Source organism: Zea mays, chromosome 3 (genome assembly GCF_902167145.1).
Source record: "Zea mays cultivar B73 chromosome 3, Zm-B73-REFERENCE-NAM-5.0, whole genome shotgun sequence".
Taxonomy (NCBI): Eukaryota; Viridiplantae; Streptophyta; class Magnoliopsida; order Poales; family Poaceae; genus Zea; species Zea mays.
The window spans coordinates 212032972-212053326 of NC_050098.1; the positions used below are offsets into that span (position 1 = coordinate 212032972).

Here is a 20355-nt window from a genome sequence, read left to right on the forward strand (position 1 = left end):
CCTAGCTACGAGGATAAGAAATGAGTGTGTAGGACCCCTGCCATGTGGGCGAGTGGGAGCTAGTTTTGCCATATTTACAAGAAATCAATCTTATCTTCAATTCTGACAGGATCTTGCCATCTTTATGATCTAGAGGCTTCCTTATGATGAGGAACTTTATCAAATACATGGATTGAGACCTTGGGCTACTCGTTGTGCCAAGGGGTCCACCTTTCATAGTCTTCTTTACTGGAAGATAGGAGGATACCCCTGATATATATCTTTAACATCGATCTTGAGACTGGTTAAAGCTGACGTCGATCCCATTATTCATCTGGTAGACTCCCAGACACCTTCCGGAAAGAGCCATCAGGCAGGAGCATATGGAGGTTCTTAAGGTTCACAGGACCACATAGAACAATGCGAAATCTTATCGAAGAGACGTAGTGATGAACAACAAGATAGAGAGAAAATAGGATAATGGATATATTTTTAATTAAATAGAGGTTGAATACCTTAATTGGTCGCGATCCTCTTATATATAGGAGGGTGGGATGACTCTAAGATCTAGCTCCAGTGTGGAGTTGTAGTTTATAAATATCAAATTAAATAGTTTAAAAATATTTTTATTCTAAATAATAAACGAAAAGACTTATCTAAATGTCTTCTAAGACCCTGTTTGGGACAACTCCTAAAGATTTGGTGAAGTTGGTGGAACAGGTCATTAGGTGCTTCAGAAAACCGTAGGGCTGAGCTATAAGTCTTCAGAAGACATTTAAATAAGTTATTTTATTTATTATTTAGATTAAAAATATTTTTAAAACTATTTAAATTGGTATTATAAACTACAACTCCACACCGGAGATAGAACCTAGAGCCATCCCAAACACCCATTAAAGGCTTACAACTTTAGTTCCATAATTTTCTGGAGCACTTAATAGCCTGTTCCACCAGTTCTACCAAATTTTCTGGAGCTGAAACTATCTCAAACAAAACGAGTGTGATCTCGTCCCACTAGAAACAACCCTGAAACTTTTTCTCCGAGTTTTACCCATAAAAAATCATTTTGAAAATAAATTAATTCAAAATTCAGCAAAAATCATTTTAGCGACTTTGACTACCCGTGTGGCCGGGTTTAGGGAGCGACCTAACTGATTTTGGCCCTCAACTGAACCAGATTTAGGAGTCGATGTGGCTAACTCTGGCAGTGGAACTGTCATGGGCAATATCTTCGAAACCTACTTATATGTTTGCTAAATTGAAATTAATTAATAGCAACAATTTGATAGCTGGGCTGTCGGCCCAACCTGACCTAAATTCCTAAGCTAATAAGCCCAGTATGACAATCCCAGCCCGTCCCGCGGCATCCCAAAGGTCCAAATCATTCTCCGAGGAGCTGCGGCGCTGCGGCGACGGCGGCAGCGACGGCGATGCGGTTGCCATCTGCCGCCTCGGCGTCCCGCCTTCCCTCTTCCCTTTTCTTACAACCCCGCGCAAGGACAAGATGCGTCCCATCCTCCTCCCTCGCCTGTCGGGCATCTTCTTCATCAGCCGCGGGCGCTGGTGACGGCGGCTCGCGGAAGCCGTGGCTCTTCGTAGGGCTGGGTAACCCCGGAAAGGTGTACCAGGGAACTCGCCACAACGTAAGCGCCTTTCCTACCCCGTCGTGAAAGCTTCCGTTTTCTACGGTGGGATTACGGGTTTGTTTGCACTAGTGGGTTTGTTTCCACTAGTTAGTAGTTTCCATGAGTCGTATATATTAGTAATTGATTGAGATTTGTGGCAAAATTTTGGAGTCTTAAACTTTTGAAGGCAAATGTTGAAAGGCATCGAAATCTATTATGTATTAAGGATATAAACACAGGTTATGTGCAAATTTGCATTTTTTAAGCATAGACAGCAGGTGGTCTGCCATTTTCATTTAGTAGGAAGCAAAGCACAATTTTACATGATGAATGAAACATGAAAAGAAGAAAAAGAGCTACAACAGAGGTAACACCTTCTACTTGCAGCGTTTCTGCCTATGTAGGCTGCTTCATCGATAGCTAGTCTTCTTGAATGGCCTCCAGCAGTTGTGTCTTTTGCCTTGTATCCGAAGACTCGCCAGCATCTTTCTTTCCATAAATTCCAGGCTGAATACACTACAATTACAGCCCCCCCTGTGCATCTTGAGTGTTTCCATGGGGTTATGTTTGAGTTATTTCGGTCCACCATTTTTTGATGTTTCTCTTTGTGTGATTCATTTCTAGTCCTTGTAGAGCAGTCCAAGTTTCCACCAGCCTCCAGAGTTGTTTCAACTATGTATGGACACGTGCCTGCAATAACATAATCTGCGAATTGAGTTTCCCTGGTCTCTCTATCTGATGGTAAGCGGCTAGTACCTTGTAGTGGGCAACCTGGCTGACTAGCCACTGCCGTCTGTTGGCTTAGAGCCTGGGCACGGGTGCCTGCCGGATATGGCCACGCCATGGAGGAGATGGACGACAACCGTCAGACAGATAACGACAACTAACGGTAAGCGCGGGCGCCAGACATCAGGCCACTAGGGTTAGGACACATACAAGGATGAGATAGGTGTCGTGGTGTGTGCTGATGTGGCTGATGCGTGATGGGTTGCGGATGAAGGTATTTGGGCTGGTCTGAAGATCTGCTTCTACAAATTTTAGCCGAAGACCAGGGCTGCAACCCCTCCTCTGGATCCACCACTAGGGATGAAAACAGTTTCGGAATTTTTTGTAATTCCGTTAACCGTCTTCGATTTTTTCGATCGGATTCACCGGCAACAGTATTTTTCGAAAATGCAATTGGTATCAGAATCTTTTATCGCAAACAGAATCAAAATCAGTATGACATATTAACGACTGTTTTCTTCGGTTACCGGTTTTAATTGGAATTTATCGGACTCCTTCGTGGAATTTTATCGGAAATAAAATAGGTCCCGCCCACCAGCACCATGGGACCACCCCTCTCCCAGCCGGCCCATCAAGTGCCTAGCCATTCCACCATCAGGCGCCTAGCCGGCCGGCCCCACTCTCCCAGATGGCCCACACGCCCACCACCAGGATCTTTACTCACAAAAATAGTAAAAATTAATGGGGATGAGGGGATTCGAACTGTGATCTACTGAGTTAAATGCTTAAGCACACTCTGCTAACCCATACGACTTAATTGTATTTGTTTTATATGGCGGTTTTTTATTGTAAATTTATAGAGCTTATAATTTTTTTGGAAAACAATCGTGTTTATGTTGCTATATAGAGCCTATAAATATATATACCATATAGATTTTTGAAAAACAACAACATGAAAAATAAAGAAAAGATTATATAACATTATCATATACATTTGTTTTTTTTGATATGGTTTGTGAAATAGAGGAATTGTGGATTTGATATATTGTGAATTTTGAACTTATTATATTATGAAATGTGAACTTGTGATCTTTGTAAACTTGTGAACATGTGATATTTATGAACTTGTTATATTGCGAACTTGTGATTTTTATGAACTTGTTATATTGTGAATTGTGAACTTGTATTCTTTGTCAACTTTGTTATATTGTGAACTTGTTATATTAAAATATTTTTATATTGATATGTTTACCGATCGTATTTTAGGTTTCGATCGTTATCGATGTATTTTCCGTACCGAACTTTCGTTTCCGATGTTTCCGAAATACCGACATCGTTTCCGTTTCTGGAGTTAACATTTTCGATTTCATTTCCGGTAAAAAATATGAAATTGGAAATGATTTTAGTGTTTACCGACCGTTTTCATCCCTATCCACCCTTGCCCAAGGCGTTGTAGGACTTCCGGTTGTTAGACTTATGTTTAGGGTTTGGCTTCGGTCTTCTTGTATTTACTTGATTACCCCTGTGTAATGGGCTTGGTCCACCTAACTGCTCTATATAATATACACCCAACCTTGGATTAGGGTTAGGGTTACCAATATGGTATCAGAGCCAAGTTTCTTTTTTCTCTTCCCCTCCCACCCTACCGCTGCTGTCGGCCACCCCAAGCCAAGCCGTCGGCCACCCCAAGCCCTCCTCCCCTTGCGGGCGTGCAACATCAGCGCACAAAGTACGTGGAGATCGACCTTCACGTCGTCTGCGAGCGTGTCGCCACTGGCGTTGTTCGCGTTCGCAGCGTCCCGAGTTCCCGACCACGTCGCAGTTCACTGACATCTTCACCAAGGGGCTGCCGTCGAGCGTATTCACTGAGTTTCGATCCAGTCTCAACATCTGTACAAGATAGAGTTGGATTGCGGGGGTGTTAGACTCCTGTTTAGGGTTAGACTTGGATCTTCTTGTATTTACCTGATTACCCCTATGTAATGGGCTTGGCCCACCTAACTGCTCTATATAATATACATCCAACGCTGGATTAGGTTTAGGGTTTACAATACTGGTTAGTATTCACATAAAACACTATCGAGTGCCTGGGCGATGTCTAGCCTGAATATCATTGGTGTTTTTTGCTTTGTGGAAGTGGTTAACTGCGGGTGTGTAGTGGATACCAGTTTTGGTAATTGTGGCACTAGGTGATTGGCCAAAATTTTCGTGATTACTTTAACGACACTGTGCATAAGGCTTGTTGGTCTGTGGTCCATTGCTGTATTCGCCCCCTTCTTTGGTAGCAATGAGATGTTTGCTTAGTTTAGCAATTGCCATGTATCGGCTCTGAGGTTTAAAAGCTGTGATGATGTCCCAACATTTCTTGTAGAATATTCAATGAATCCATCTGGCCAAATTTGAAATTTGATCCGTCGACTTGGTTTCTTGTTAGAGTGAGATAGAAATGCTAAAAAAGAAACACTAAGACATGTTTTGGTAGCCAGAGAGCAGATTTTCTCTTGTACGCAGAGGATTTTATTGTGTACTGATATAATTAGGAAATAAAAACTCCAGTGTTCAATCTTTGTATGGAGTTCAGAACCTGAGATCATATCGGATTATTATCAGGTTGGATTCGAGATGATCGATGTTATAGCAGAAGCTGAGGGTATATCTCTGAGCAGTATGCAGTTCAAGGCAATGGTTGGAAAAGGTAACAATCGCAACAAAATATTTTTCTTTACATGAAGTATCATGTGTTGAAGTCTGTAATGCTAATCTTGATAGAATACTTTCCGGCGCTAAACTATGTTCCATTTTTTTCTCACTTCCTTTTGCAGTTATATTTATCGCAACCTGAATGAGTTTTTACAGCAGTCTACATGTGGCCAAAGAAATTACATGTTTTGGATACTCTATAATCAGGGCTGTCCTGGCATAAATGGGGACCCTGTGCTAGATTTTAAAATGGGCCCTAGCAACTTAGCAAAGTAGAATAATAAAATACTAACTATCAACAATTGTACAGATTTAACTCTTGGTTTCATGACCTATCCATAGTTCCTTTTCTAATATTAAGTTCTCTGGTATTTTAATTCACATTATTAGACTGGAAATGGTTTCGATCTTGAAACACTGGACGCTTCGACAGTTAATACACCTGAATATCTAAGATAAAAAACAAAATTTAAAGATATGCATTATATATACATCAGACAACAAACAAGTTAGTACTAGTTCACTAGTTTGTATGAAAGACTGAGTATAATTGAAGAAAAGAAAAGGAAATTAGGTTATTAACTGGCTGAAGGGTGAAGGCAGATGGAACCAGCAGTCAAGCACAGCACTTGCTGTGGACCAGCACTAGGACATGAGCAGACTGCAGCGAGCAGCATGTCCTACTCCTGATATCCATTGTCCGTGGACATACAACAGATGGCGACACATCTTCACGCTGACGCAAATAGCCCAATCACTCCTGCTGAGATACCAGACGTTGATCAAGATTGGGAGAAGAAAAGTCAAAGATGAAAGTTGAATTAGTGCTCCAGGATTGGAAACAATGCTTCCACTTGGGGATTTAGCTTTGTGATGCAGTACTTAGGCCATGTTTGAATGCACTAGAGCTAATAGTTAGGTACTAAAATTAGCTGAAGACATCCAAATAGTCTAGCTAATAGTTAAGCTATTACCTATTTTTAGCGAATTAGCTAATATTTAGCTTGCTGTTTGTTAGCTAGATTTTTTTTGAATGTAATGGCAGGAGCTCTGCCTCTCGATTAATAAGAAGAAAGGAATTGACCCAGTTTTAAGAAAAATTGGGCCCAAAACCTACATAGGGTGCACAAGCAACCCAGACAACAACAGCCCACACACAAAGCCCATCCAGAGTCATCGTTGCTGAGCTCAACACAAAGGACGAGCAACTTTGACTCTCCAAAACAGACAACACAAGGCCAATGGAGGAAACCAACAATGTCTATACCCAAAAGGAGGAAGACCGCGACACGTCGTCGTTGCCAAGCCTCGAGACACCCCACGCGAGGCATCTTCGATTCTTCACCAACGACACTTCCAACGAAAATTTTGATAAGATTAATAGGTCTGATGGGCTGCAACTTTGGAGTTTGGGGCTCTTGGAAAATGGAGGCCCTGTGCCATAACATTCCCGCATGGATGGACCTGTATATAACTGAATATTGAAGATGAAGTAGATGCATTATTACTTCTTTTTAATTCCATGCATGCTTGAAAGCATTCGTCACTAAAACTGATTTATTATTATCCAGGCCGCATTGGTGATGCATCTATTATGCTTGCCAAGCCACAAACCTTTATGAATGCAAGCGGTGAGTCTGTAAGTACAATGATTTCAATGAAACAATGAATGCTATTGTAGTACTTCTACTTTTTATATCTTTTTTACACATTGAGTTATGTATAGGTCGGGCAGCTGGTTTCATATTTCAAGATACCACTTAGTCAAGTCGTTGTGGTAAATATTTTCTCTTCACTAGCTGCATTTCATTACAGTTCACTATAAATGTCATTGTCACCATGCAAAAATCACTATTAACCACATTCTTTTATTCTCTGCAGATGTATGATGATCTGGATTTACCCTTTGCAAAACTGCGTCTGCTGCCAAAGGGTGGCCATGGTGGGCATAATGGGTACTCCATTTCTCATCTACTTTTTTTTATATATGTTCCATGTATAACTTATTAGTCATTGTTTTCAGTGTTCTTTCTAATACAAAGTCTGATGAAGATCACATAGTTTTGGAGGCAGTTCATTTTGATCGTATGATGCATTGATTTTTAATGTCACAGTAGTAACTGTGGAATTGTGGATCGATGTTTAGAAACTGATTATAAACAATCAGTTAGGGTTCTGGATTTCTTGCGGGATTTGTTAGCAAAATCCACTAGATAAGCTCGAGAACCGATTTGTAACGGGTCCATACCTCCCCCTTTATATAGATGAAGGGGTACGGCCGATTGAAGCCCCCACAATCGATCCAATCAAACCTATTATTCATATTTACCTTATTTTTACTGTTCTTTCCATTTCTTAGGAGTAGGAGAACCTAGCCTTATTCTAGCCCTATTATTAGTCTTTCTCGACCTATTACTTTACCTCTCTTCGGCCTGGCGTCGTCTAGAGGCGTCTTGGGCGGCCTGCCGACCCCAAGACAACCACTGGAACTCTCGTCCTCGAGTTCGTATGAAAAATCTACCGCCCCTAGTTTTCCCTCGCATGATTCTAATACGGAACCATCTGCGCCTAACACATCGGCTACAAATGGGTCATCCTTGGCCCAGCCATTGTATGGTATGCCAACGCGTTCCTGTCATCATCACAGTCGCCGCCGTTAGGCACGTGACCGGCTTTGGACATAGTCGTCCGCGAGTCATCTCGGACAGTCCAGTTACATCGCGGAACGTTCGGTGTATTTCGTCGGATCGTTCGACTCTACACAGGCCCACGCGCAGATTACCCAGGTAGCGCCATATACGACTGGATTGTCTGGGTATACCCCTGGATCGTTCGGCCCGGTCGCGGACCGTTCGACCCCTTATGTTGGACCGCCTGGCTATGTCGTGGACCCATCGGGTATACCCTTAGACCATTCGACGCGAGTTGTCCGACCCCTTACATCGGACCATCCGTTACACGTATGCAGCACCAAGGGCTGCGCAATATGCACAGTTTTCGCAACCACTGCAGCAACACTACGCTACCCCACCGACAACATATTATAACCATGCCATGCCACCTCATATACATAGAGTTGAATATTCTTCGTCACCAGAGAGCCCAAGAAATATAGGGTAGGAGGTGGTGGCATTAATAGGACACCTAACACACATCTCGAACATCTTTGGCAGGAAAGCCGACCAAATGATATCAGGCAACCTAAGATTTTCACCCCAAACTTAATGGATGGTCACTAGACATAATGGAAAAAATTAGGGACGAGGTAGCCGGGTTGTTCAAAGACAAACTTGGTGTTATTGTGTTAGGCACGTGATAGTCGTATCGGAAACCTTATAGTCATCGATTTGACGCCGTGCCATACCCGTAGGGGACTAGGATATCAGATTTCTCTAAAATTGTCCGGTGAAGCCGAGAAAAGCACGCATGAGCACATAAGCTAGTTCTTAGCACACCTAGGAGAATTGGCTGTTAAGGAAGCTTACCTTGTCCATTTATTCTCGCTACCCTAACTGGTACCACATTCGTATGGTATGCAACATTGCCACCTAACTCTATTAACTCTTGGGAGGAATTAGAGCAGAAATTTCATGAACACTTTTTTTCAGGAGAACATGATGAGTTAGCTGATTTAGCTTCAGTCCGACAGGGCCCCGAAGAATTGGTTAGTGAAATTTCTCTTCTAGATGAATTAAAAAGGCGTGTTCATTGCAAGTGACATAATTTTTTTTCTCATGCCACCAATGATTGTAGTATTTTCCGTCGGTAGATACAATCGGCCATAAATGAGGGTCGATTGAATTTCCAGGAGATGCAAGTTGATAAACAGCCATGTCCTGTCAATATAGTAGAACTAAGGAATAAAAAGGTCTTTTTGGTTCGGCCGGATATGGCCGATAGAGACAAAGGAAAAAATATTATCGTTGGTAGTCCCCACACGTCAAATATACCGCAAGGGGTGGTCACTGAGAAGGCTCCGGGGAGAAGGAGGACTACTAAGTCCGAAGGCATCGGGGGGGGGGGGGGGGGGGCACGCGCGGTCGACCAGCCGATCAAAACTCCCTGTCCCATGCATTGTGGACAGTCCGACATTTGTGCACAGACAGTCTGGGGCCCACGTGGACGGTCCAGCTAGCTCAACCAGACGGTCCGACGTCAGCCAGAGGCCACGACTTCCACACACTCTCAAGCATAACCAAACAGAAACAAGCACGTGGAGGCTAGATACATCTAAAGCATCTGGTCGACCGATTAAAGCCGACCCTACTTTTGATCAGTTACTCTCTGAAAGTCGCCTAGAGGGGGGGTGGATAGACGGAAACTGAAATTTACAAACTTAAAACACAACTACAAGCGGGGTTAGCGTTAGAAATAAAGTCGAGTCCGAAATAGAGGGTGAAAACAAATCAACCAAAGAAATAGAGTGGATGACACAATGATTTGTTTTTATCGAGGTTCGGTTCTTGCAAACCTACTCCCCGTTGAGGTGGTCACAAAGACCGGGTCTCTTTCAACCCTTTCCCTCTCTCAAACGGTCACTTAGACCGAGTGAGCTTTCTCCTTAATCAAACGGGTCACTTAGACCTCACAAGGACCACCACACACTTGGTGTCTCTTGCTTTGATTACAAGTCATTTGAGAATAAGAATGGGAAGGAAGAAAGCACGATTGCAAAAGCCAAACAACAAGAGCGACAAATATCACACGGATCACTCTCTCTCTCAAGTCACTAATCACTAATGATCACTTGTCTCAATTGTGGAACTTGGAGAGATTGGAGGCTTTGATTGTGTCTTTGAATGGAGTGCTAGTTCTTGTATTGAATGTAGAGGATTGGAATGCTTGGTTGTAGTGAATGGAGGTGGTTGGGGTTGTATTTATAGCCACCAACCACTTCCTAGCCGTTGCTCCATTTCTGCCAACCGCGGACGGTCCGCGCCCCTGGTCCGGACGGTTCGCCCCTGCACATCAACGGCTACAACCGCAACGGTCAGCAGTAACGGCTATATCAACGGCTATAATGCAGTAAATGCGTCGTCCGATGTCAGATAAAGGCAGTCGCGGACGGTCCGGTCGTGCACCTCGGACGGTCCGCGAGGACGCTAAAATTCATTTTACCGAACCCGTTACCTTCGGGTTTTTCGGTTCTTCACCGACCGGACGGTCCGCGCCTGAGGCCGGACGGTCCGCGCGTGGTCTCGGACGGTGCTTGCTTTTCCTCCGGACGGTCCGTAGTGTAGACTTGGATTTTTGCATTGGTTCTGTCCGAGGCTCACCCTAGTGTCGCGGACGGTCCGCGCTTAGTCTGTTTTTCCAAAAAGCTTCTCCTGTCCGGAATAATCTACGGTATTCCGTACAGTCGACTTAGAATAGTTGTAGATGAACTTATGCACATGTGAAATGATCAACTAGGCAAACTGGTTAGTCCACAAGGTTTGTGATGGTCGTCAAACACCAAAAACTATTATAGGAAATGTTGAGACTATTTCCCTTTCACTCTCCAAATATGTAAGTAAGAAGGCTGTCCCTCGCGGTCGGCCAACAAAGCAATCTTGGCCACCCACAGCAGCAAGACAACCAAATAAAATGGCCCAAAAGGCGACACAACAAGTATCGCCTGTTCATCTGTCTCCAATGGTGCCATGATACTTTCCAACAGCCTACTCATCACCGACATATTGTCCTATTCAAATATTGAATGGTACGACGACAAATCCATACTACATGCGTAGTCCCTTTGCTTATTCGGGTTGGTGAGCACCACATTTTTGCACATATTGACCTATTGATCAAGTAGTCATGGCCGAGAAAGATGCAATCCTAAACGACCTGTATGCGCTGAATGATCACCCTATTAGATCGAAAAGCTGGTGACTCACATCAGGTTTAATTTGTACTTCGGGAATAAAGTAACTCGAAAATCTATTGTTTCTCGAAGGGTGCTGACAATACCTGTGCTTTTGGTTCGTCAACTCCACCAAAAGACAGAGGGCATATGTTGAGCACTGAAAATAACAGTGCGGACGACCCGACCTTGAGGACAGACGGTCCGCGGTCTCGACTGTCCGTCGTACCGACGCGGACTGTCCGCGCGTGTGCAGAATCAGTTAGGGCTCTAGATTTCTTGCGGATTTGTTAGCAAAATCTACGGGATAAGCCCGGGAACCGACTTGTAACGGGTTCAGACCTCCCCCTTTATATATCTTCCCCTTTATATAGATGAAGGGGGTACGGCCGATTGAAGCCCTCACAATAGATCCAATCAAACCTATTATTCATATTTACCTAGCCTTAATCTAGCCCTAGTATTAGTCTTTCTCGACCTATTACTTTACCTCTCTTCGGCCCGGTGTCGTCTAGATGCGTCTTGGGCGGCCTGTCGACCCCAAGACAACCTCTGGAACTCTCCTCCCTGGCAGGGTCTCTCCCGGGAGGCGAGATCCATGTTCTTCGTGGAGAAGACTTCTGCGTCAGTCGCGGGCTGTTCGCCCCCCAGGTGCGTACCATCTGAAAGCGCGCAGAGAGGAGTCGCGGCCCGTGCCACGGATCGTCCGCGCTCGCGCGGAGAGCACCGCCAGACGGTTCACATCTAGTGTTTGGTGCCAGATCGGCGCCAACACAACTTCATTTGTAGTTTCATTGCTCCCCCTTTTTAAGAGTCCACACTCTTTAAAATTCATAATTTCGTGTTAGTCCTATGTCAATGTGTAAATTTGGACGTAGTGATTGCACTGATTTTGTGACCGTCCCATCACCGTTATTGTTTGGAGAAAAGCTTCTTTCTGTACTTACCATGTGGCCACCGTTTGCAGGATGAGAAGCATCGTCAACCATTTGAAACAGAGCCGTGATTTTCCACGCCTAAGAATTGGTATACGCCCCCTTTCACCCCGTCTCTCTCCAGTTGCCTAGAATGAAAATATTCCTGCAATCATTTTTGCAGGCATTGGACGACCGCCCGGGAAGATGGATCCTGCCAATTTCGTTCTCCGGCCTTTTAACAAGAAAGAGCAGCAAGAGGTTTTCACTACTACCTGTACCTTACAGACATTTTGGTTTAGCCAATTTAGCAAACGCATAGCTGGGTGTTGTGTTTTATCCATGTGGAGACAAGGAAAGGTAACGGAAGCGATCTCTCTGTGCAGCTTGATTTTGCGTTGCATAGGGGCTTGGAGGCGGTGCGGATAATGGTGCCGGAAGGATTCAACAAGAGCGCGACTTACGTGAACACTGCACAATCATCTGAAATGCTGAATAGGTGATGGGCCAATAAACTGCCATATGCGATTTAAATCCCATACCAAAGGGATTTAATCGAGGAAGCAGTCGCAGCTTCGCTTGATGCATCGTTTGTTCGGTGGCCATCCCCCCTCTCCTGGCAAGAAAGTTCTGACAGCTGAATTACTTGTTAGATCATACTGTATGATCTGAGCAACTTAGGGGGTGTTTGGTTTGAGAAATCATTCCATCTAAGATGAGATGGTGCATCACGAATCAATTCCTCAAATTTGGTGGAATGACCTCATTCCTCATGTTATTACTAACTAATTAACTATAAAGAATGAGGTGGTGATTGATCAACTCATTCCATTATACAAACTAAACAAAAAAGTGAGGAATAAGTGATGGTGGACTAGTTTATTCCTCAAAACAAACATCCTATTAAATACTGACACCATTCTACGCACCCCACACCTTAAAAATCCGGCACGCTGCTTAGTGCCTTAGTTTCAGCTTCCACGTACTTATTGTTTTTATCCATGCTTGCATATTGTCTGCTCTCATAGTTCAGCAGTACTACCATCTTGCTCCTGTTGGGTTTGCAACAGTTGGTAGCAGCCATCCCGTTTAAAGCACGGGATATTTCGGTCTAGACTCCAGATAGAGAAAGCCGATCAGAATACGCTTCATCACATGTATTTACATTCATCAGATAAAGGATGCCGATCATATTTCCATCCAGCTAGAGGGCGCCGATCAGAAGATGTGATTCCTTGTGGTGCCAATCTGATAAACTGGGAATGGACCACCCTCGATGGCTCAGAGCGGGCCCGCCCGTGCTACCTATCCATGCAAAATCCATGTCTTCTCCGTGCTATATACCCCATACCCAATACCCATCCACAATCCGTGGCCATGGGTAACGGTGTAGCGCTCGTCCTCTCGCTCTCGATTCCTCCGTGTTCTCAACATGCGAGGGGGCCTGCGCTCCTTGAAAATCACGTGAAGAAAACGTAATTTCTCGACGAAATGGGTATCGTATCTTGTTTCTGTGTGGTTAGGATGCTCCGACCCTTGAGCATTTGAAGTGTTCACGAAGCCCAGAGGTCCAAGTCCAACCGCCGCCGTGAGACGACGTGCGTTCAGCTCAGCCTGTGGGGAGCCACCAGTGATTGGTACCCGAAATACCAATAACCGATGCGTTTTACCTGATATAAAATCAGATACAAGATGATTTCTCTAACCACGAGTATGTTAATGGGTAAAAACCTCTACCCGTTGGATAGACGGGTACGAGCTATAACTACCCATACCTGTTTACCCATGGATAAAATATAACCGCATCAATACCACTATAACCATTTAATAGAGTCCATTCTAGCTAAAATAAAATCCTTCTCTAATTATCATTTGTCTAGATATCAAGTTATGTAATCATATGATTAGTTATATGTGAAGTTAAAGTTGTTTTTTATATTTATTTAATATTTTGAGTGATTGATATATTGGAAGTTAAAACTTTCCTAATGGGTGCGGGTTACATGACAGTTAAAAATATCCGCGCAGATATTTTTATTTTATATCCGCGAACATATATGCGTAATCATACAGGTATAATTTTTTTAATAGGTACGATTATGGAATGATCCGCTGCCCTCCCTAAACGAAACCGGGCCTAAGAACGCATGAACAATTTGCCGCCTATTATCGTCCAGATCGGCTGACAGACACGACACCGCCTCTCCAAAAAAAAGCCTAAACCCTCCTCGACGTCACCAGCGTCCGCCCCTATCGCCCCCCTTCGGCCTTCCCCACTGTACTCTCCAATCTCGCCGCCAAGCCTCACCGCACCATGGCGACCTTCACCGCGGCCTCCTCCCTCTCCCTCCTCTTCTCCCACCCGCACTCCCACTCCCGCCAACCATCCGCCCAGGGGCCCACCGCCAGCTCCCACCTCCACCTGCATCCGCGCGCCAGCCGCGCGCGCTGCGCCTCTTCCGACACGACGGCCACGAAGCACCGCCGCCCAGCGGAGGAGAACATCCGCGAGGAGGCGGCGCGGCTCCGAGGCCCGGCCCAGGGTTTCTCTGCGTGGTACGAGCCCTTCCCGCCGGCGCCCGGCGGCGACCCGAACGAGCGCTACTCGCTGGACGAGGTCGTCTACCGCTCCAGCTCGGGGGGCCTCCTCGACGTGCGCCACGACATGGAGGCGCTGGCCCGCTACCCGGGGTCCTACTGGCGTGACCTCTTCGACTCCCGCGTCGGCCGCACCGCCTGGCCCTACGGCTCGGGCGTCTGGTCCAAGAAGGAGTTCGTGCTCCCCGAGATCGACTCCGACCACATCGTCTCCCTCTTCGAGGGCAACTCCAACCTCTTCTGGGCGGAGCGCCTCGGCCGCGAGCACCTCGGCGGGATGAACGACCTCTGGGTCAAGCACTGTGGCATCTCCCACACGGGCTCCTTCAAGGACCTCGGCATGACGGTGCTCGTCAGCCAGGTGAACCGCCTCCGCCGCGCGCCGCTCTCGCGCCCCATCGCCGGTGTCGGCTGCGCGTCCACGGGAGACACCTCCGCCGCGCTCTCGGCCTACTGCGCAGCCGCGGGAATCCCCGCCATCGTGTTCCTGCCAGCGGACCGCATCTCGCTGCAGCAGCTCATCCAGCCGATCGCCAACGGCGCCACCGTGCTCTCTCTAGACACTGATTTTGATGGCTGCATGCGGCTCATTCGCGAGGTCACTGCAGAGCTGCCAATCTACCTTGCCAATTCGCTCAACCCGCTCCGCCTTGAGGGGCAGAAGACAGCGGCCATCGAGATATTGCAGCAGTTCAATTGGCAGGTGCCAGATTGGGTCATTGTTCCAGGAGGCAATCTTGGGAATATCTATGCATTCTACAAGGGGTTTGAGATGTGCCGCGTTCTTGGACTTGTTGATCGCGTGCCACGGCTTGTCTGCGCACAGGCTGCAAATGCAAATCCATTGTACCGGTACTACAAGTCAGGTTGGACTGAGTTTGAGCCACAAACTGCCGAGACTACATTTGCATCTGCGATACAGATTGGTGATCCTGTATCTGTTGACCGTGCGGTGGTCGCGCTGAAGGCCACTGACGGTATTGTGGAGGAGGCTACAGAGGAGGAGCTAATGGATGCAACGGCGCTTGCTGACCGCACTGGGATGTTTGCTTGCCCACATACTGGGGTTGCACTTGCTGCTTTGTTTAAGCTTCAGGGTCAGCGTATAATTGGCCCTAATGACCGCACTGTGGTTGTTAGCACAGCTCATGGGCTGAAGTTCACGCAGTCAAAGATTGACTACCATGACAAAAACATCAAAGACATGGTTTGCCAGTATGCTAATCCACCGATCAGTGTGAAGGCTGACTTTGGTTCTGTGATGGATGTTCTCCAGAAAAATCTCAATGGTAAGATATAAAGTTATATGATTAATTAACCCTCCAAACTGTTTTTTTTTGTTTTTTCGTTCCAGGAATTTTATTCCTGAGTCTTTCAACTTTGTTTGGTGAACATGGTATGGTGCTAAAATCTAGACCTAATACCTTGTAGTACTAGTTCTGGAGGCTCTTTTGGTTGTAGGTCGAAGTGGATAGAGCTGTTCCTTGTACTTTATCTGTTTCATGTAATATGAATAATAAATTATGGTCTAAATATTTGAATAAAAAATCGTTTGGAATGACCCACACAGGATTGTGCCGTTCTGCAACTTGGTGTTCTCTTCTGTATAGTTTTCATTGACCTTAGGCGATTCATACTGCCAATACTTGAAGTAAAAGATGGAATTTAACATGCAGTATCATTATCTGTTTTGCTGCTTTCTGGAGTCACAAGTTAATTATGGTCTAAATCCATCATAGCTCAAAATGTACCTGATGTTTTTGTAACGGAAAAGTTCTAGCCAAATACCAAAAATGTTATTGTGCCTCATGATCTTTTCTAGCTTTGCTGGATCGTCTTAGAAGCCAATTATGTAGTGATCTGCTTGAGTTGTTTGCTCTAGCCTTTCCATTAAGTCCATAGCATTGGACTGCACATTAGATTTACTCCCTGTGCAATTTGTTTTAGTTAATGAAATTGGCCTTTGAGTGATTACGATAGTATAGTGGAACCTTTCCATTTAGTCCATAGCATTCGACTGGGTGTTAGATTACTCGTGTGCATTTTGCTTTAGTTATTGGAATTGGCCTTTGAGTGATTATGATAATATAGTCAAGCCTTTTCATTTAGTCCATCGCACTGGACCGGGCATTAGATTTAGGCCCCGTTTGGTTTGAGGGACTAAATTAGTCCCTCCATTTTAATCATATTTAATCCCTAAATTACCAAACGGTTGGACTAAAACCGGGACTAAACTGTTTTAGTCTCTAATCCTTCAAGGGGTGACTAAAAGGGACTAAACCATATAAATTTTACTTTTTGTCCCTCTTTTATTTCAGTTTCACTAATGGCGGGAGAATGCTAAGGGGTATTTTGGTCCTTTTATGATTCATTTAATGTGTTTTGAATAGTTTTAGTTTCTAGAACCAAACAGGATAGAGACTAAACTTTAGTGTTGTTGGGGTCGTGCTTCGGTACGTCGAAGGTCTCACACGAAGAAGCAGCTTCGGCCAAAGTCGTTTCTAAGAGATGGCCGAAGGTCCCTTTTCATGGAGCTTCGGCGTTTTAAACCGACATAGAGGCAGAATGACCTTTTTATACATGTATGTCCGAGTCAATGTTGTAAACTTCCGCAAGGGGCATAATTGTAATTTGTCACAGGCTGCGACCTGTGTCTATAAATAGATGAACAGTACCTCTGTACTGTTCACGCGAACCTGCTTTTTGCCTTCGCATCACATTCGTACTTTTTGCCTTCCGCAAGACCGAAGGTACATTTGTACTTCAAAGTCATTTATATTCATTAATACAAGTATAGATAATTCTATGATAATATTTACATGTTTATTTCATGATTTATGTGAATGCTTTATTCTTCATTGTTATGCTTACGAAGGTATGTTCTTTGTAACCTTCGTCCGAGATGCTATATATCCCGAAGGGATATATCGTTATGAAGGACGAAGGACCTTAATACTTAACATTTTCCGTGTTGCCTTGTTCTTAATTCGAAGCATTTGAGAACAAGTCCCCAACATTGGCGCCCACCGTGGGGCAAACTCACTTCCACCGTTCTGAGCTGATGGCTTCGTTCAACACTCAAGCTGGAGCTGCTTCGGCTTCGAAGCTGGTGCTCCCGATAACAGGCGGTTCTTGCTCAGAGCCAGCTAACAAAAAGCAGAAGAAGGAGGCTCAGAGAAGGGTGCAGCATGTTGGAGTGCAGGGACCCTTCATTAAGTCAAAATGGTCTCACATTCCAATTACCTTCTCTCAGGAAGATCTTCAGCTCAAGGACTATCCTCACAATGATGCTATGGTCATTTCTTGTGTGATCAAAGGGTTTCTGGTTCACAATGTCCTAGTTGACACAGGCAGTGCAGCTGACATTATATTTGCCAAAGCCTTCAGACAGATGCAAGAGCCTGAAGACAAGATTCATGATGCTACGCACCCTCTTTGTGGCTTCGGAGGGCGGCAGATTGTGGCACTCGGGAAGATTACCATGCCGGTAACCTTCGGATTTGTTAATAACACAAGGACTGAGCAAATTGTGTTTGATATTGTTGACATGGAATACCCCTACAACGCCATCATTGGTCGTGGTACCCTAAATGCTTTTGAAGCAATTCTTCACCCAGCTTATCTCTGCATGAAGATACCTTCGGACCAAGGGCCTATTGCTATTCATGGGAGTCAGGAAGCTGCCAGAAGGGCCGAAGGAAGCTGGACTGATTCCAAGGCAATCCATAATATAGATGGAGTTGAAGCTTGTGAACAGTACAAGTTCAGGAGGGAAAAAGCAGCTTCGGCTGATCAGCCGAAGCCCATGCTGCTGTGTGAGGATATAGCAGAGCAGAAGGTGCTATTGGGCTCGCAATTATCTGAAGATCAAGAGAAAACCTTGATAAGGTTTTTATTCAACAATAAAGATGTTTTTGCATGGTCAGCCAATGATCTTTGTGGAGTGAATCGGGATGTTATTGAACATTCGCTCAATGTTGACCCATCCTTCAGACCCCACAAGCAGAGGCTTCGGAAAATGTCTGATGACAAGGCCGAAGGGGCTCGCAACGAAGTAAAAAGACTCCTAAGTGCAGGAGTTATCAGAGAAGTGAAGTATCCAGAATGGCTAGCTAACACTGTTATGGTGAAGAAGGCCAATGGAAAGTGGAGAATGTGTATTGATTTCACAGATCTCAACAAGGCTTGTCCGAAGGATGAGTTCCCGCTGCCAAGGATAGACTCTTTAGTTGATGCAGCAGCTTCTTCGGAACTCATGAGTCTCCTGGATTGTTACTCAGGCTATCATCAAATCTGGATGAAAAAGGAGGATGAGCCGAAGACTAGTTTCATAACCCCAAGTGGTACATATTGCTATCTTCGGATGCCTGAGGGGCTTAAGAATGCTGGAGGGAGTTTCAGCAGGATGACTGCGAAGGTTCTCCAATCTCAGATAGGCAGAAATGTGTTGACCTATGTTGATGACATTATTGTAAAAAGCACGAAGCAAGAAGACCATATTGCTGATCTGCAGGAGACCTTCGCCAGCTTCAGACAAGCTGGTCTGAAGCTGAATCCAGAAAAATGTGTCTTCGGAGTAAAGAAGGGTAAGTTCCTTGGATGCTTGGTTTCAACAAAGGGAATTGAAGCTAACCCAAATAAAATCGAAGCTATACTTCGAATGGAGCCACCAACCACAAGAAAGGGGCCCAAAGATTGACAGGAAGACTGGCATCTCTTAACAGATTTATATCCAGATCAGCGGAAAGAAATCTACCCTTCTTCGAGGTGCTAAAATCAGCTGAAGTCTTTCAATGGGGCCCAGCTCAACAAAAAGCTTTCGAAGAACTCAAGCAATACCTGATAGATCTAACAACATTAACTCCACCAATGCCAGGGGCTCCTCTGTTGTTGTATGTGGCAGCTTCGCACTCAGCAGTAAGTGCGGCACTTGTGCAGGAGAAGTTTGATGGACAAATCAAGAAGCAGGTCCCAGTATATTTTGTATCTGAGGTCCTTAGTGTCTCAAAGAAAAATTATACAGAACTGGAGAAGGTGTTGTATGCCGTTCTAATGGCATCCAGGAAGCTTCGGCATTATTTTCAGGCATATAATATTATTGTTCCTTCTTCGCAGCCGTTGAAAGATATCATGAGAAATAAAGAAGCTACTGGCCGAATTGGAAAATGGGCTGCGGAGCTTAATGAATTTTACATTGATTATGTGCACAGATCCTCGATCCAGTCTCAAGCATTGGCAGATTTTATTGCCGACTGGACGCCAGGGGCTCAGGGCGAAGAAGCGAATAAAGATGCCGAAGCATGGACAGTGTTTTGTGATGGCTCCTGGGGAACCTTCGGAGCAGGAGCAGCTGCTGTTTTGGTTTCACCGTCCAAGGTTAAAACTTGCTATGCAGCAAGACTGGACTTCAGCTGCACAAATAATATTGCTGAGTACGAAGCCCTGCTCCTGGGTCTTCGGAAACTAAAGGCGATGGGGATCAGGAGGGCGATCCTTAAAACTGATTCTCAGATTGTTTCGGGTCATATTGACAAAAGTTGCAAGGCTAAAGACCCGAAGCTGGAAAAATACCTAGACACAGTCCGAAGGATCGAAGCTTCTTTCGAAGGATTTTCTGTTAAGAATATCCCTCGAGGGCAAAATGAACATGCTGATTTGTTAGCCAGATCTGCAGCACAGGGGCTGCCGCTACCTTCGGATGTATTCTTCGAAACAATAAAGGCACCTTCAGTGGAGTTACTTGAAAGAGCAGTTCTTACTATTTCTCCTGTGTACAGTGAAGATTGGAGAACTGAAATAATTTCTTACCTTCAGGGCAAATTCCTATCAGATGACGAAGCTTATAATAAAAGAATAGAGGCAAGAGCTCGTCCGTATATCATTATAGAAGGGGAGTTATACAAGCATGGAGTTTGTGCCCCGCTGCTCAAGTGCTTGTCTAGAGCCGAAGGTATAGAGTTGATGAAGG

General features: G+C 45.0%; 2 protein-coding genes across 2 annotated transcripts; both read left to right on the plus strand.

Annotated features, from left to right (window-relative positions):
* Positions 1-1320: 1320 nt before the first annotated feature.
* LOC100281887 (peptidyl-tRNA hydrolase) lies at positions 1321-12681 on the plus strand. Its single transcript, NM_001154807.2, has 8 exons — positions 1321-1622; positions 4941-5025; positions 6602-6669; positions 6757-6807; positions 6912-6985; positions 11843-11901; positions 11974-12050; positions 12176-12681. Exons 1-8 carry the CDS (start codon positions 1410-1412, stop codon positions 12290-12292), a joined length of 744 nt encoding a protein of 247 aa, NP_001148279.1. The 5' UTR covers positions 1321-1409; the 3' UTR covers positions 12293-12681.
* A 1304-nt stretch (positions 12682-13985) lies between these two features.
* LOC100283397 (threonine synthase) lies at positions 13986-15935 on the plus strand. The gene has a single exon (NM_001156298.2). The coding sequence runs from the start codon at positions 14104-14106 to the stop codon at positions 15685-15687; it is 1584 nt and encodes a 527-aa protein (NP_001149770.1). The 5' UTR covers positions 13986-14103; the 3' UTR covers positions 15688-15935.
* Positions 15936-20355: the final 4420 nt, after the last annotated feature.

Coding starts and splice junctions, on each gene's coding strand:
- LOC100281887 (NM_001154807.2), top strand. CDS start 1,410: ATGCGGTTGCCATCTGCCGCCTCGGCGTCCCGCCTTCCCTCTTCCCTT. Junction 11,902..11,973: donor TTTTCCACGCCTAAGAATTG/GTATACGCCCCC, acceptor TCATTTTTGCAG/GCATTGGACGACCGCCCGGG. Junction 12,051..12,175: donor ACAAGAAAGAGCAGCAAGAG/GTTTTCACTACT, acceptor CTCTCTGTGCAG/CTTGATTTTGCGTTGCATAG.
- LOC100283397 (NM_001156298.2), top strand. CDS start 14,104: ATGGCGACCTTCACCGCGGCCTCCTCCCTCTCCCTCCTCTTCTCCCAC.